The sequence below is a fragment of the Heteronotia binoei genome, chromosome 21 (assembly GCF_032191835.1).
Source record: "Heteronotia binoei isolate CCM8104 ecotype False Entrance Well chromosome 21, APGP_CSIRO_Hbin_v1, whole genome shotgun sequence".
Taxonomy (NCBI): domain Eukaryota; kingdom Metazoa; phylum Chordata; class Lepidosauria; order Squamata; family Gekkonidae; genus Heteronotia; species Heteronotia binoei.
Window position 1 is genome coordinate 121,496,590 of NC_083243.1, and position 17,445 is coordinate 121,514,034.

Sequence of the window (17,445 nt, forward strand, 5' to 3'; positions counted from 1 at the left end):
ATGGCAGTGTTTAGAAGAATAGCATAGCATGATCTTAAGATTTTGGATAGAGGAAGTCTTAACCTATGGAAGCTGGGTCATTGGTTTGTCTAAAACACAAACTACAACTACAAAAAGGTTAAAGTCACAAATCAGTTGACTGCTTTTAAAAACATGAAAACTACTTTTGTCATTCACTGGGTTAAAGAAAATAACCCACCCACATCTTTAGATCTTCAGCTGAGCATTATGTAGACCAGTATTTTAGGCTACTGAATGTCAGGAAAGCCCTTTGAATTCTGAAAGTAGTTTGACAACAAAACCACTGAAAACAAAAAGGTAATATCTCATGAGAAATGATTGAAAATATTTTCCCACCAGAACCTTATAATTAGCCAATTTCAGGATTTCATTGTGGGCCCTTTTCCTTCTCCTCTACCCTGTGAGGTAGGTGGGGCTGAGAGAGCTCTCTTGAGCAGAGCAGCTCTGAGAGAATTGTGACTGGCCCAAGGTCACACCAGCAGTTGCATGTGGAGGAGTGGAGAATCAAACCCAGTTTCCCCAGATAAGAATCCATGCACTTAACCACTGCACCAAACTGGCTCTAAGCCTGTAAACCAACTGGCACTAAGCCTGCAGCCACCAAAAAAGACCATATTCAATACTGTAGAGCCAAGTGGCATACCCACTCTGAGAGATGAACACCATCAGCCCTGAACAATGCTGTTTGCCAGAATGAAATGTCCACATGTTCAATAATAAATCCTCTGATAGAACTTACAAGCATCTCTGCTGCCCTGCAGACCTTTCTTGGCTAAATCCACTCTTTTTGGTGCAATAGCACCCCTTTGTGATGGAATAAACCCACTTTGATTTACAAACCTTGTTCTGCCAGCCCCGCTCCTTGGATTACGCTAATTTCTGGAGGGTGCTATCTCACCTCCTTCCAGTAGGGTATGCTGCCACCACTGTCCTGTTGGGGTCTTTCTTCCAAATGGTAGCAAACTCTCAGTGTAATCCAGGTAAACTAAGAATTGGACTTGGCTGAACTAAAGTTACCTTTCTTCCTTAGACTAATTTTTCAAATGTGGGCAATTCCTAATACCAGCCCTATAGTATAGTTGTCCTAACCAGGATTAAAACCTTCTAAACCCTTTCACTAACATGGACAGAAGAGGGTAACTCTGTTTAGCATTGCACTGTTGGTTACTTATTTTTTTTAAAAAAAATGCTTAATAGTAGTCTGCTGGGTTATTAGGGAGCCAAGGCAGCATGGTATATAGCCCAATCTCATCAAATCTCTGAAGCTAAGCACAGTTGGTACTTGGATGAGGGCCACCAAGGAAGATTCTGCAAACCAAAGCAGTGGCAAAGCATCTCTGCTTTTCTCTTGTCTTGAAAGCCCATTGCTAGGGTCATCATAAGGCAGTCACAATTTGATGGCACTTATGTATGTCCTTACATACAGTTAACATGGCAAAGAAATAAAGGTGTTTTGCAAATTAGAAGTGTTAAATAAATCATATGAGTAGATAATAAAGCAAAAGCATCTTGCTTCCCCCTCTAGTTTGAAAAAATTTGGTCAGGTTTTTTTTTATTATTGTGTGAAACTTTCTTCAGTCATTTTTAAATTATTGTGTTATGTCCAAATTCCTGCTACTTCTCTCATTAAGCCCAAGGGAGCTTTTGATTTTGATAGTAGTGAGTAGGCAAGCAAGCCCTTGGGCACTGATTTTTTTTGTTTGTTTCCTGGACTATTTTTTAAACTTGGTAAGTGCATCTTTAGATAACTATTTCTATTTCACTATAGGTTTCTAAGTGCTTCCTGAGAGTGAGCCCTGTTGGAACTTCCAATTAGAGAAGCTTAAGACTGTTTTATAAATGGATGAATAGTATGTGTTTGATTAGAATGAGATGTATCAAATGCCAGATATGAAAAGTTTTGAAAAGTTAGAAAATTTAACATCACTAGCAGGCTTTACTTGCATGTAACCAGGACTGCTGAGAGCCACCAAGGGCCCCTAAACAGGGGTTAAAGAGGGCTGCTGGGGGTGTGGCTAAGCCCCTGGTGGCTGGCTGCCTGCCTGCTCTCCTAATCCAGGGATTGTTATGCAGCTGTACCTACTTTTGTTCATGTTGATAGTTCAGAAGCTGAGTTGGAGGGGAGGCTGATCTAAAATCAATACATATTCAGAGGGGTAATTATAAAGAAGTAAAATTCCCATTTGAAGAATTGTCAGTCCTTGGTGGCTTAGACATGGCATTATAAGTTCATTTTCAGTACAGTACACAATGTACAGTAAACAATGCAACATACCTGGAAACATTATTATTATTGTGGTTGAAATTTATTGTTGCTAAGGCAATTATTGTAAGGATTATTGCTTACTTTTAACAGATGAGCTCACATAATGTTTATTAATATGAGCTGTTAGAACATTCAATTGTTCTTGTTCTTATTCAGCCTCTTTAAACTGAATGACATTCATCCAAGCAGTCATCAGCCACCAGTGCTATCAAATGGTGCCAATCAGCACAGTGTCGCCATTCTTTTTCCTTGGTTAGATGACTGGGAAGTAACCCTTTCCATTTATGTCTTAATGCTGGTTTATGATGGACCAGCTCCTTAAAGCTACAGATATACAACTATGTTTAGCCTTATTGACAGTATTCAGGTTCAGGAAATTCTTTTTCAGCACCTGTTGAATACCCCATGACCTAGCTTGTCCACCCTCCTTTTTTTCACCTTGGTCCCTGTAGAAAACCTAGACTAGAGACTACTTGTTTTCTTTTTTCTTTCCTTTTTGTCTTTAACTTAGAAGAAGAAGAAATTAAGGTGGTGGGAGAGTTTTTTCTTCCCTTTGTGTATTACTAGTTTGGTGACTTTTTCTTACCTTTCTTTGTATTTTCTCTTCAGTTGAGACATGAGAGAGCAAGGAACAATACAATCCAAAGCATGCAGGTGTGTCTGGCAGGGCTTTAGGGCTTTTTTTGGTTGTTTATTCATTACATATCACTTAAGATGTTGGCAGTGTCTAATGTGTAAAATCTTTATAATTCATTATAGAAGTTGTCAATTCATAAATCAAGGACAAGGTAAAACTAAGAACTAATTAGGGTTTCTCTATCCAGAGTAGTAGTGTTGTTGTTATTATTGTTGTTGTTGTTGTTATTATTTATTGGACTTGTTTAATTGCCCATCCCAGTCTAGGCCAGGCTCTGGGTGATGTACAACAGATAAAACAATTCCAATTAAGACATTTCAAGAAGTTGAGCCAATAAAACTTTAAAAACTCATGATGGTGTCCCACTAATTAAGTTCTCCTTCTGAACTATCAGAGCATATGGGGGAGGAAGTAAAATTTCTGAAGGGAGGTGGACAAAAAAGGAAGGAAAGATGCCAGCCACAGCTGTCCTTAATTGAAAGCCTGGCGGAACATTTCTGCCTTACAGGCTTTGCGGAATTGCATTATGTTATCTGTCAGAGAGTTATACCAGGTTGGGGCCAGAACAGAAAAAAATCCTGGCCCTAGTTGAGGACAGCTGGGTTTCCTTAGGGCCAGGGATCACCAGCAGATTGCTACTAGAAGAAGAAAGAAGAGAAACTCAGGAAGATGGCGGTGACGGAACCGATGCACTTCTGAGAATGCTGAATGCTCTGCAAGTTTATCTTTTCTTCTTTACTGAGCCTAATAGTTTAATAGAAGAGTGAAACACTCAACCAGGGACGTAATGGAGGAGACATTCCCACAGATACATTGGTCCCAGACTAGGGTTGCCAAGTCCAATTTAAGAAATATCTGGGGACTTTTGGGGTGGAGCCAGGAGACTTTTGGGGTGGAGCCAGGAGACATTGGGGTGGAGCCAAGATCAAGGCTGTGACAAGCATAATTGAACTTCACAGGGAGTTCTGGCCGTCGCATTTAAAGGGATGGCACACCTTTTCAATGCCTTCCTTCCATAAGAAATAATGAAGGATAGGGGCACCTTCTTTTGGGGCTCATAGAATTGAACTCCCTGGTCCAATCATTTTGAAATTTGGGGGATATTTTGGGGAGGGGCACTAGATGCTGCACTGAAAATTTGGTTCGTCTACCTCAAAAAACAGCTCCCCCAGAGCCCCAGATACCCGCAGATCAATTCTCCATGATTTTCTATGGAAGTAAATCTCCACAGGGAATAACAGAGTTCCCAGGAGACATCCCCCCCACCCCCGCTTTCTGACAACCCTGAAGTGGGGGGAGGGCCTCCAAACTGGGGGATCCCCTGCCCCCACCTGGGGATTGACAACCCTAGAGAAGATAAAGGAAATTGTGACTATGAGGAGCATATTGCAAAAAACATAAAGACCAACAATAAAAATTTCTTCAAATATATTAGAAGTAGGAAACCAGCCAGGGAGGCAGTGGGGCCCTTGGATGACCATGGGGTAAAAGGATTACTGAAGGAGGATAGGGAAATGGCTGAGAAGCTAAATGAATTTTTTGCCTCCGTCTTCACTGTGGAAGACGAGAACTTTTTGCCCGCCCCAGAACCACTAATTTTGGAAGAGGTGTTTAAAGGCCTGAGTCAGATTGAGGTGACAAAAGAGGAGGTCCTACAACTGATAGATAAATTAAAAACTAATAAGTCACCAGGTCCGGATGGCATACATCAGAGAGGTCTGAAAGAACTCAAAGTTGAACTTGTGGATCTTCTAACAAAAATCTGTAATCTTTCATTGAAATCTGCCTCCGTTCCTGAGGACTGGAAGGTAGCAAATGTCACCCCCATCTTTAAAAAGGGTTCCAGAGGAGATCCGGGAAATTACAGGCCAGTCAGTCTGACTTCAATACCGGGAAAGTTGGTAGAAACCATTATTAAGGACAAAATGAGTAGGCACATTGATGAACACGGGTTATTGAGGAAGACTCAGCATGGGTTCTGCAAGGGAAGATCTCGCTTCACTAACCTGTTACAGTTCTTTGAGGGGGTAAACAAACATGTGGACAAAGGAGACCCGATAGATGTTGTTTACCTTGACTTCCAGAAAGCTTTCGATAAAGTTCCTCATCAAAGGCTCCTTAGAAAGCTTGAGAGTCATGGAGTAAAAGGACAAGTCCTCTTGTGGATCAAAAACTGGCTGAGTAATAGGAAGCAGAGAGTGAGTATAAATGGGCAGTCTTCGCAGTGGAGGACGGTAAAAGGTGGGGTGCCGCAGGGCTCGGTACTGGGTCCCATGCTCTTTAACTTGTTCATAAATGATTTAGAGTTGGGAGTGAGCAGTGAAGTGGCCAAGTTTGCGGATGACACTAAATTGTTCAGGGTGGTGAGAACCAGAGAGGATTGTGAGGCACTCCAAAGGGATCTGTTGAGGCTGGGTGAGTGGGCGTCAACGTGGCAGATGCGGTTCAGTGTGGCCAAGTGCAAAGTAATGCACATTGGGGCCAAGAATCCCAACTACCAATACAAGTTGATGGTGTGTGAAATGGTAGAGACTGACCAAGAGAGAAATCTCGGGGTCGTGGTAGATAACTCACTGAAAATGTCAAGACAGTGTGCGTTTGCAATAAAAAAGGCCATCGCCATGCTGGGAATTATTAGGAAGGGAATTGAAAACAAATCAGCCAGTATCATAATGCCCCTGTATAAATCGATGGTGCAGTCTCATTTGGAGTACTGTGTGCAGTTCTGGTCGCCGCACTTCAAAAAGGATATTATAGCATTGGAGAAAGTCCAGAAAAGGGCAACTAGAATGATTAAAGGGCTGGAACACTTTCCCTATGAAGAAAGGTTGAAACGCTTGGGACTCTTTAGCTTGGAGGAACGTCGACTGCGGGGTGACATGATAGAGGTTTACAAGATAATGCATGGGATGGAGAAAGTAGAGAAAGAAGTACTTTTCTCCCTTTCTCACAATACAAGAACTCGTGGGCATTCGATGAAATTGCTGAGCAGACAGGTTAAAACGGATAAAAGGAAGTACTTCTTCACCCAAAGGGTGATTAAGATGTGGAATTCACTGCCACAGGAGGTGGTGGCGGCCACAAGCATAGCCACCTTCAAGAGGGGTTTAGATAAAAATATGGAGCAGAGGTCCATCAGTGGCTATTAGCCACAGTGTGTGTGTATATATAAAATTTTTTGCCACTGTGTGACACAGAGTGTTGGACTGGATGGGCCGTTGGCCTGTTCCAACATGGCTTTTCTTATGTTCTTATGTGAGCCCCTCTGAGTCTCTGATTCGGAGAGAAGGGCGGGGTATTCATCTGCAGTCATCTTCTTCTACACTAGTCTTCCCTCCACAGTCTGGGGCTGCTTTCAGATCCACCCCATCTAGGAATGCTTCTTAGCTCCCCATCCCCACAATGCTGTGCCCATCTTTTTTTTTCTTTTGGCAAAAGTAATTTTTAGTAGATTCAGATTGTATTCGCTTGTATTACATATCACAGTGTGCCACACATTTGTATTTAGGTCCCATTAATATGCAAAAAATATATACTCAGTCTTCTTGATTGGGAGCAAGCCAGAAAGGGGGAATGGGAGGAGGCAAATGTCATCTACTTCTGCACCCCTTCCCTCTCTCCGCCTTGCAGCTTCCCTGTAAGCACCAGGGTGAAGATCTGGGTAAGAGTCCAGGAGCAGAGTTTGAGAGAACTAGGTTTGAATTCCCACTCCTGCCCTGAAAGCTCACTCGGGCCAGACACACACTTTCTGTGTAACCTCCCTCACAAGGCTGTTGTGAGAAAAAATTAAGGAGAGAATGATGGAAGCTGCCTTGGATCCTTACTGGGGAGAGCATAGGCTATTAATGAATTAAATAAATTAATATATTCTGAACCCCTCCCCCCAAAAACACTGCCATCCTACACAGAGTTCCCCCCTTCTCGATCCATTGAAATCCATACAACTCTGTTTTATGCACTGAAAGGCACTAAATAAATAAATAAATAAATAAATGCACTAAATAAATAAATAAATAAATAAATAAAGGTGCCTAAATAGAAATGTGACAGTCAACTTTGTGGTGATTTGGGGGACCCTGAAATATATGGATAGATAATCATGGATAATGCCAGCTCCAGGTTGGGAAACTCCTGGAGGTTTGGGGATGGAGCCTGAGGAGGAAGGAACCTTAGCAGGGTAGAGTGCCACAGAGTCCACCCTCCAAAGCAGCCATCTTCTCAAGGGGAAACTGATCTCTGTCATTCAGGGGATCCTCGAGTCCTACCTTGAGGCTAGCATGCCAAGCCAAAAGCACCCCCCTTATGTTTCCTCTCTCCCTCCACTCCCCCAAGTTTATTTGTAGCCAAATTGATGTTAAGCAAAGAGGTTAAAACCTCAGCTGGGATTCCACTCTCTCTGACACTGAAGGGAGGCTTTGCTCCAGGAGCTGAAAGCTCCTTGCAACCAAATTGGCTAACTCCTCTATCACTTTCTTTCGGAAGATAAGCAGGCCATTTTTAAAGAGTTTCTTTTTTAAAAGAAAAGAAAAGAAAGCAAGTGCAACTTTGAAAAGGGAATCTAGGGGAGATTTTTTTTTTAAAAAAAGAAGCCATCCTTGAAAAGCAGCATGGTGGCTTGTTAGGAAACGGCAGAATGAACTTTTTGCAAGCCTTTCTTCACTCTCTCTCCCTCTCCCCTCCTCCACTAGCAGGTGACGATCACACGGGCCATGCGTCCACCAAGGCTGGGAGTGAAACAATGCGCCCAGAAGAAAGCAGAAGGGGGGGCATAGGAAGGAGAGAAGGAAAAGAAGATGGGGGAGGCTGGCAGGAAAACAACGTGCCCACAAAAAAACCAGAAGGGATGGGGGGGGGGGCGCGACAGAAAGCAGGAAGGTGCAAAGGAAAAGGAGACGGGGGAAGGCTGGGAGGGAAACAACTGTGCTTGGGAGAAAGCAAAAGTGGGGGTGACAAAAAGCAGGAAGGAGTGAAGGAAGAGGAGAGGGGGAAGGCTGGCAGGGAAACAACGTTTGTGGGAGAATGCAAGGGGGGGGGAGAAATCAGGAAGGAAGGAAAGAAGAGGAGATGGGGGAAGTCTGGCAGGGAAAGAGTGTCTCTGTTTGAGAGATTGGCGCTGTCCCCCCCCCCCCCGCTTCCGGATTTTTGGAGAGCGGGGGAGGAGGCTGCTAATTTGGGGGTCCCCCGCCAGGGCGGGAGGTTTGGGAAGCCTATCTCAGACAGCTTAAGGCCTTAAAGGTCAAAATCAAAATCTTGAATCTGACTTGACACTCAACCAGAAGCCAGTGCAGCTGGCGCAGCACAGGTTGTATATGTGCCATCCATGGCATTCCCAGCAGGACTTGCTCTGCCACATTCTGGACCTGTTGAAGTTTCCAGGTCAGTCTCAAGAGTAGACCAGCGTAAAGTAAGTTACAGTAGTCTAGTCTGGAGGTTACTGTTGCATGGATTACAGTGGCCAGGTCAGGACAGGAAGTGGGCTAATTGCTGGGCTTGGCATAGTTAAACAACAACAGCAGGGCAAAAGCAAATATATTTTGCCTTTCCAATACTATAGAGCACATGGGCTGTTAATTTTCATATTCCCACAGCCTGACTAGCCATGAAGTTCAAAACATCACAGTGTTCATAAATGAGGATGAGTTAGTCTTCATTCTGCTTGTATGGTTAACTTTGTTAAAATGTAGGCTTGCATCAAGCAAGAAAAATTCCAGGTGTCCTTTAATTTGAATCCTTAAACCTCTAATTTTTTTCTCACTATTCAAACACTTATTAATCTGCATATGGGTAAAATCAATTTTGAGAGGTTTATTGAGATTTTTGTTCCTTGTGTCAGGCTTTTATACTTCTTTGAACAGTAACACACCTATCCCTCATCACTTTTGTCACCTGGTATGTGCTGTTGCCATCCTTGCCTCCACTTTGCCTCTTACGTCTTCTCTCTTGTGTTGGGTAAAGTTGCTGGCAACCTAGAGAAAAAAAGTCTTTCCCTTTAATAGAGGCTTAGTGTGCAGAATTAGGCAGATGAAGCATTTCATAGCAAGGAAGTAAATAACATCCATTTAAGTCTCCATTAAAGGAGCAGAACATTTTTTTCTCCAGATTGTTGGCAACACTATAAATGGCGTCCTAAGACCTTACATAAGTCCCCCCCTCCCCGGTTTGGAGTAGATAGGTGATTGGAATTGTTTTCCAGTTGGGTCATATTCTAGAATTATAAACAGAATGTTAACAGTAAGTTCAAAATAAGATTTCTTGATGATAGCTTCCTTTGTCCCTGATATTGTATAAGATGTAGCGATGGATTTGTCCTAGGAAAATCCTGATATCTTTTATAGCCAGAAAAACCCCGTGTTTACTGAGAACAGACAGTCCTGCCAAATGCATGATTTACACTAGTCCCATCTGTATGAAATAATAGGAGAATTGTGGGCTGAAGCATCTTGTTTTTTTTCTGGAAACCACAGCCTCTTCACATAATTTAGATGTACCCCTGTGTAATTCTTGTATCTACTTAATCTATTTTTATATGTCTTAACAAATAGTGGTGTGTCTAGCTTCAGAGGGGCAGAGGTTTGTTTAAGGAAGTTAATTGCTTTTTTGCTCATGGTGTTTGTGTGAAAGACTGTATTTCTCTTACAAGAATTTGGTGGGGGAGAGAAAGAGAGAGATGATTTCTTTCAAAGGTAGACAGGGATGCTACTCCCCTTTGCATTTTCCAGAATTACAGTTCTTCTCCAGACTACAGAGATCAGTTCCCCTGGAGAAAATGAATGTTTTAAAGGGTGGGCTATATGGAATTGTAACCCACTGAGGTCCCTGTCATACCAGGATCCATCCCCAAATCTCTAGGATTTCCCCAACCTGGATCTGGCAATCCTACCTCCCATCCCCTGCCTGCGAGGAGGGGCAACTATAAAGATAGATATAATGATTTTTTTTAAATCAGAGGGGGTTTGTAGGTTTAAAAATCAAATATTGCAAGTATACATATTAAAATATATTTATTTGAATTGAAATTATATCATACTTTAATACAAATAAACATTTGTGTGCACATTGTCTTCATAGTGAATCATGACCATCTACTAAACAGATTGAATTAAAGGCTACTTTTATGTGCAAAAGAACTATGTGGAAAATGTCTTAAGTCTAAGCATTGCAAGTTACACATTAAGCTACATATAATTATGGATTGGGTCCAAAGAGTAATGAAGAGAACGGAAACAGGTGCTAGCACAAGAGTTTGTGCAAGAGTTGACCCAGTGCTGTAAATGGTAGTTCTTACAGCAGGTCTTGTGTTTCTGCTTGTGTAAGAGAGCAATCTTCTACTTGTAGAAGGGCACATTTGGACACAATGTTGTGCTTCCTACTAGTCCTGGGGAGTAGAAAGTCATCACAGGCACTAGGATCCAGTTTATGCCATTCTGTATATCATCAGGATGATCCATGGAATCCTTTGCTTTGTTTGTCTATGTATGCATCCCATAGGTTCCCTGAAGGGTAGGAGCTGGATAGGGGTGATTAAACATGCTTTAAAATAACTGAAAGATGGGCAGTAAAAATCATAATACAAACAAAGTTGTATTTAATTGCAAACCACAAGATTGCAAACCAGCAGGTGGTTGCCATAAACTGCTGGTTTTGCCACCCCCATTTCCCATTCTGATCATGGAAGAATTACGAGGAACAAGACTTAGATAGGTAGGTCACTTTTGAGGGTTGAAAGAGAAGCCACTGGCCTAGCAGCCCTCAGTCATTGCTGATTAAAGTCATAAATGGCTTACTGTAATGGCAGCATTTCTGTGTGCTCTTTTCCCACCTGGCTGTAGAAGAATTTTCTCTTCTGTGCAACTTATCTGAAGAAGAGAAGAAACTCAACAAGTGATTTCTTTTTGTGCCTTGGCAGGAGATGGCAATTATGAAACATTTAACTTCCTAAACGAAGCTTCATTGACAGTACTTGGCTTTATTTGATGGCGAAATGCTGTCAGTAGGGTTACCAATCCCCAGGTGGGGGCAGGGGATCCCCCGGTTTGGAGGCCCTCCCCCCGCTTCAGGGTCATCAGAAAGCAGGGGGAGGGGAGGGAAATGTCTGCTGGGAACTCTGTTATTCCCTATGGAGATTTATTCCCATAGAAAATCATGGAGAATTGATCCGCGGGTATCTGGGGCTCTGCGAGGGGCTGTTTTTTGGGGTAGAGGCACCAGATTTTCAGTATAGCATCTAGTGCCTCTCCCCAAAATACCCCCCAAGTTTCAAAAAGATTGGACCAGAGGGTCGAATTCTGTGAGCCCCAAAAGAAGGTGCCCCTATCCTTCATTATTTCCTATGGAAGGAAGGCATTGAAAAGGTGTGCCGTCCCTTTGGAGTTCAATTATGCTTGTCAAAGCCTTGATCTTGGCTCCACCCCTAATGTCTCCTGGCTCCACCCCCAAAGTCTCCTGGCTCCACCCCCAAAGTCCCCAGATATTTCTTGAATTGGACTTGGCAACCCTAGCTGGCAGCAGTGTTGCTTCCTAAGACTGACAATACTTCTCATTGAGTGACGGCCAAACTAAAGAAAATCACAATCATAAAACCATTTGCAGTATACATTTAGGATATACTTTATCAAAACTAATATGCCCATTTATGTTTTTCATTTAAATTTGAAAAAATAAAGATCTTTCTGAGCATGTACCTTCGCTTGGAGTCAAGTTGCACCTTTAAGACCTCAACTTGTGATTCTTTTAATCTGCTAAAAACATTTCCATGACTCTGCATACTAACTCACTGCCGACTTTCTCTGTATTTAGGACTGCTTGCCATTCCATACTATTGTCTGATGAAGTGTGCTTAAAGCACAGAAAAGCTTACATTTTGAATAAAACTTTGTTGGTCTTAAAGGTGCAAGTTGACTCTTGCTTTGTTTATCTATGTAGAGATTTCCCCCACCCCCCTCCCTAGATAGGGCTGCTGTGTGACAGACTGTTGTTTGCTGCTCTGGGGGTAATATCATTTTATTCAAATTCTTTGTTAGGCTTGGCATTATGGTGTATAATTGCTATATAGTTATATATGTAAGTTGCATTTGGTAATGCACACTAATTTTTCTTTTCTGTTGCAAAATGAGTTAGTAGTTTATTGTATAGAAAAGTCAGCCAGACGTTTGTATTTCATAGTATTTTTGGTGGAAAAAAATTACTGAGCATTAAATGCTGAGATTTCTGTTAGAAGCAACAGATCAAAGTTACTCAGGCATAAGAATAATGATCAAAAACAGCGTTTAAAGGGATAGGCCTGTTTTATAGCCCACAAAGGATTATTTTCACAAAATCATAGGAGGGTCCAAAGTGAACAAGTGTCTGAGATTTCTAGTGCTGCCTTGAGTAAATTATTAGATAGATAGATAGATAGATAGATAGATAGATAGATAGATAGATAGATAGATAGATAAATTTATTGTCATTGTTCTCAACAAAAAGAGAGCAACGAAATGAGGTGCTCTTCCACAAAACATACCAACACATCAAACACACATATTCATATTCATACCATTTAAATACATCTAAAACCATTTAAACCATTCAAACCATTTAAATACATCTAAAACAGATAAACATTCATAAAACCATTTAAACCATTTAAATATATCTAAAACAGATAATCCTTCATAACCCTGCATTTAGCCTAACCACAGCACTTGGATAGAAACTGTCCTTAAATCTGTTTGTCCTAGCCTTCAACACTCTATATCGTCTACCTGACGGTAAGATCTCAAATAGCAAATGGCCCAGATGTGAAGGGTCCCTTAGGATCATTTGTATCTTCCTTTTACATCCCATATTATACAGATCCACCAATGAGGGGAGAGAACATCCACAAATCTTTTGTGCTCTTCTCGTCACTCTTTGGAGCACCCTTCTCTCTGCTTCCGTGCAGCTCCCAAACCACACGCAGAGGCAATAAGATAAAATGCTCTCAATGGAACTACGATAAAAGGCAACCAGCAGACTCCCTGACAGTTGTAGTGATCTTAAGAGTCTTAAGTAGTATAGTCGTTGCTGGGCCTTTTTCTCTAGAGCTAAAGTATTTGCCCCCCATGTTAGATCCTGTTCCATGGTAATTCCCAGAAACTTCCATTCTGTCACCTGTTCTACCATAACACCATCAATAAACAACGGCTGGATGTCCAAACTATTCTTCCTGTAATCCACTATAATTTCCTTCGTCTTATTTATATTAAAAATAAGATTATTTACTTTACACCAAAGGGACAGCTGTTGAACTTCCCTCCTATATGCAAACTCATCATCCTCAGAGATGAGCCCTACCAACGTTGTATCATCTGCATACTTAATGATTTTGTTACTCAGACTGCTAGAAACACAATCAGACGTGTAAATAGTGAAAAGAAGTGGACTCAAGACACATCCCTGAGGGGTGCCAGTATTTAAGATCTTCACGGAGGAAATATATCCATCCATTTTAACCCTTTGTGAACGACCTGACAAAAAATTCAAAATCCACTCACATATAGAGTCCGACAGCTTCAAATCTTTAAGCTTAAACAACAATCTATGGGGTGATATTGTATTAAAAGCAGAACTAAAATCTACAAACAACATTCTAACATACGTCCCCTTTTTATCCAAATGTGATAAAGCAGTATAAAGAACAGTATTAACAGCATCCTCAGTAGATCTATTTTTCCTGTAAGCAAACTGATATTCATCAAAAATAACAGGAAGGCAGGAAATAATATATTTTCGAACTAATTGTTCAAAACACTTCATTATAACAGAAGTCAAGGCCACTGGCCTATAGTCATTTAAAACCTTTGCTGGCATCCTCTTTGGTATTGGGACAATAAGGGAAGCCTTCAAACAAGTGGGAACAATGGATTGTGACAAAGAACGATTGAAAATCTCAGTCCACACCCCGGCTAACTGCCCTGCACATTCCTTTACTACACAACCAGGGATATTATCGGGACCTGCAGCCTTTCTAGAATTTACTGCCTTCATTATACACCTAACATCGTGCTCCCTCACAACGAAAGGAGCACCTCGCTCAGTCCCCAACGATGATGTTACTGGTAATTCCGCTTTCTTTTGATCCACTTCAAACCGGGCATAAAAAGTATTTAACTCCTCTGCCAGCTCCTGCTTTCCATTCGTACTAGCCTTTAGCGCCTTGAAATTAGTTAACTGCTGAATCCCCTGCCAGGCTTGTCTCAAATTATTCTGAGAAAGCCATTCTTCTATCCTGCCCTTATATGCAGCTTTGGCCTGTTTAATACCCCGCTTCAAATTTGCTCTGGCCACACTGTAAAGTGAGGCATCCCCAGACTTAAAAGCCTTATATCTCCTATGCAAGAGAAACCTAACAGTGCCAGTCATCCATGGCTTTTGATTTGGATAGGTTCGAATACACTTGTTTGTTGTAACAGTATCAATACAGTGGGCCATATACCCCAAAACTGTATCTGTATAACACTCTAGGTCTGGATGTTCAAAGATGTCCCAATTTGTTCGTTCAAAGCAGTCTTGAAGCTGCATAGTCGCCCCCACAGGCCAGCATCTCACTGTCCTAGTTACAACCACCCCCTCTTCCGCTTAGAAATATACACAGGAACCAAGACCATGGATAAATGATCCGACATACCTAATTGTGGTAGCTGCAAAACTCTATACCCCTGTGCGATATTTATATAAACTTTATCTAAAGTATTCAAACCCCTAGTCGCACATGTCACCTGTTGATAAAACTTAGGAAGAACAACTCGCAAATCAACATGATTAAAATCCCCTGCTACAATAAAAACAGCATCTGGATACTTAGTTTGCAACTCACTAACTTCGTTGCCTAAACAACTCAAAGCTAAATCAGCTTTTGCATCTGGTGGAATGTACACAACCAATATAATTCACTTCCTATCACTTAGTTCCCAGTGATAGGAAAATACAGATATGTGATTATACATATTCCTAAACAGGCCTTGAATTCAACAGGAGCAAAGCTCCTGAACTTTTTTGAGGGTTCCTTCTTCTCCCCAACTACCTTGTCCATTGAATAGTAGGTGCAGCTGCATAACAATCCATGGATTAGGATAGAGGAAGCCAGCCAGCCACCAGGAGCTTTACCACACCCTCAGCAGCCCTCATTAACCCCTGGAGAAGCCCATGCCACCCTTTCTCCACTTATGTTATTTTGGGTGGCTAATGGCTTGCTGGCCTTTTGATTGTGGAGGGTGGCGCCTAGTAGAGCCCCATGTGAGCGAGGCCTGCTTGGGCTGGGTGGTTCTCTAGCCTGCCCAAGCAGGCCTTGCTCACCTGGGGCTCTCCTTTCTTGTGTTGAATTGCTTTTGGCTGGTGGGGGGTGGTGGTATGAGTAATGCTAATGAGCTCCACCACCTTTTCTTCTACAAAAAGACCCTTGTTCCTAAAGTCCCAGCAGGAATTGCTCTGCCACATTCTGGACCCATTGAAGTTTCCAGGTCAGTCTCAAACTGGTTTGTTTGCTTTGTTTCCATGTTCATCTTGAACTGGTTTGTTTGCTTGTGCCATACCCAAACTGGACAATGAGCCACCTTTTTTCCTTGGTGGTTTGTTTGATTCATTTTTGTGGTTTGTTTTCCTGGAGAGCCTGGTGCTGATTCAATCAGTTCCTAGATAACACTGAGGGTGGACTTCTGGGTGCCCTAGAAACACCCATTGCAGTTGTCTATAGCTTAATTGACAGCTCTGGAAGCCAATCATGGAGCTCCCATTCTGCTCTATGGGAGCAGACACTGTGACTCTGCTGCTTTCACTTTGTGGCATGAAGAGTGAACAGTTACTTGTTGTGAGAGCTTTCCTGGGGCACCTGATTTAGGGGCTACAACTTGGACATTCCAAATCCAATCTTCACCAAACTTGGAGGGTGGATGGAGGACAGCCTGCTGAAGACTCCTGGTGAGTTTTACACCTGCTGAACCAAATGAACTAATGAACCATGAACCATTTTGGGCAACCATATGAATCATGAAATTAAACAAAGCACCTGTTTGGACAATCAAATGAACCAGGAACCAACACAAACCACTATTTTCCCATTCCATGCCCATTCCTAGTTTCTAGGATTCTGGATTTTTTGTTGGTCCTTTAGGTGTCATTAAGCATTAGATACTGGCAAGTAAGAAAATGGAAGTATTTTTCCAGCATCCCTCCAGGGTTTATTGTTAATAAAAGGTTTTTTTTTTTACATCTACAAGTGCTATGTAAATGATTTATAATCAGAACCTTAAGACAGCTGGCTTTGGAAGAGAATATATACTGCATAAGCTTTGGAAAAGCTGGGGAATAAACTGAGGAGTCTGAGTTTAGCTACTGGTTTCTTTGTAGGCAGTGTTTTTTGTGGCTGACTTAAATTCTTATCATTTTTTAAAATTTCAAGCAATCAACTGCAGCGAATTTTGTAAAGTTTTAGAACATCCAAAGGAATAATGTACAGTTTGCAAAATTAAACTTCTTCTTACTTTAAATGCAGTTACTTTGAACTGGAAAGCAGTGGCCTGAGAGATGAAATAAGGTATCACTACAGATTTAATGGACAGTCAAAGACAGAGGTGTTTCCATATCGGCTAGCAGATGGACAGTGGCACAAGATTGCTTTGTCACTCAGTGCATCCCATCTTCTGCTTCATGTGGACTGCAGTAGGTAAGGTGGTTACTTGTTTGTCTGTTTTCCTAAAATAGCTTCCCACAATATCATTTGATGAAATCTACACAAGTTAGATCTGCTCTAAAGTTCTTCAGAAGAAGTAAATGAGAGACAGAGAACATATTTAAATAAAATGCTATGCTTTGATTATGAACAAAAGACTGATTACTGATTTGGGTGATGAGTGTTAAAAATGCCACCATGTTTTGTGGGTTTGAGCTGAAATTGTGTTTGTCTTGATTATGTATGTGATGTATTGTGCTGTCTATTTCTTCCCTTTCTTCAAAATCTGGAGGTGTAATTGTAGCTGCTAATTTCTTTCGATGTAATCAAGTGCTTACTTTTAAAAAAATCTTTTCCAAGCAAACTTTTCAAAGTAGATGTGTCTTAATTGCTCAAAATGTACACAACTGATTTTCTGCATCTAAATGCTTCATGTTTCTTCTCTGATTGATAGGGCTTTTGTGGCAACTGCTGCAGGTTCGATTTCCTTTGAAGAAAAGAGTTTTGGGACTCATGATGCTCTTGTAATAATTTCTTTATTAACACATGTAGTGTAGAACAGATGTTTTTAGAGCACAGAAGCAAGCATATAGGCAGTTCTAGACTCATAGCAATATTGCTGTCCTGAAATTCCCTCTTAGTAAGAATGTTCTATTTGAAGATATAATTCTTTGTCTAATGAAATAATTATTGATAGAATACCTTTCTGACAGTTTTTTTAACACTGTATATCTTTCCTTTACTCAAGGACACAATTTTAATATTTTAATATATTTTAATGTATTAAGAGCACATGAAAGCTGACGTTCTAAATAAAAATTGGTTGGTCTTAAA

At 41.3% G+C, this 17,445-nt stretch overlaps 1 protein-coding gene across 4 annotated transcripts in view; it reads left to right on the forward strand.

Annotated features, from left to right (window-relative positions):
* NELL1 (neural EGFL like 1) overlaps positions 1-17,445 on the forward strand; it is a 994,364-nt gene that overhangs the window by 184,936 nt on the left and 791,983 nt on the right. For all 4 annotated transcript variants that reach the window (XM_060262209.1, XM_060262211.1, XM_060262210.1 and 1 more), the window contains exon 4: positions 16,435-16,605. In XM_060262209.1, the coding sequence (XP_060118192.1) occupies positions 16,435-16,605 (171 nt within the window). The remainder of the gene's footprint in view (positions 1-16,434; positions 16,606-17,445) is intronic.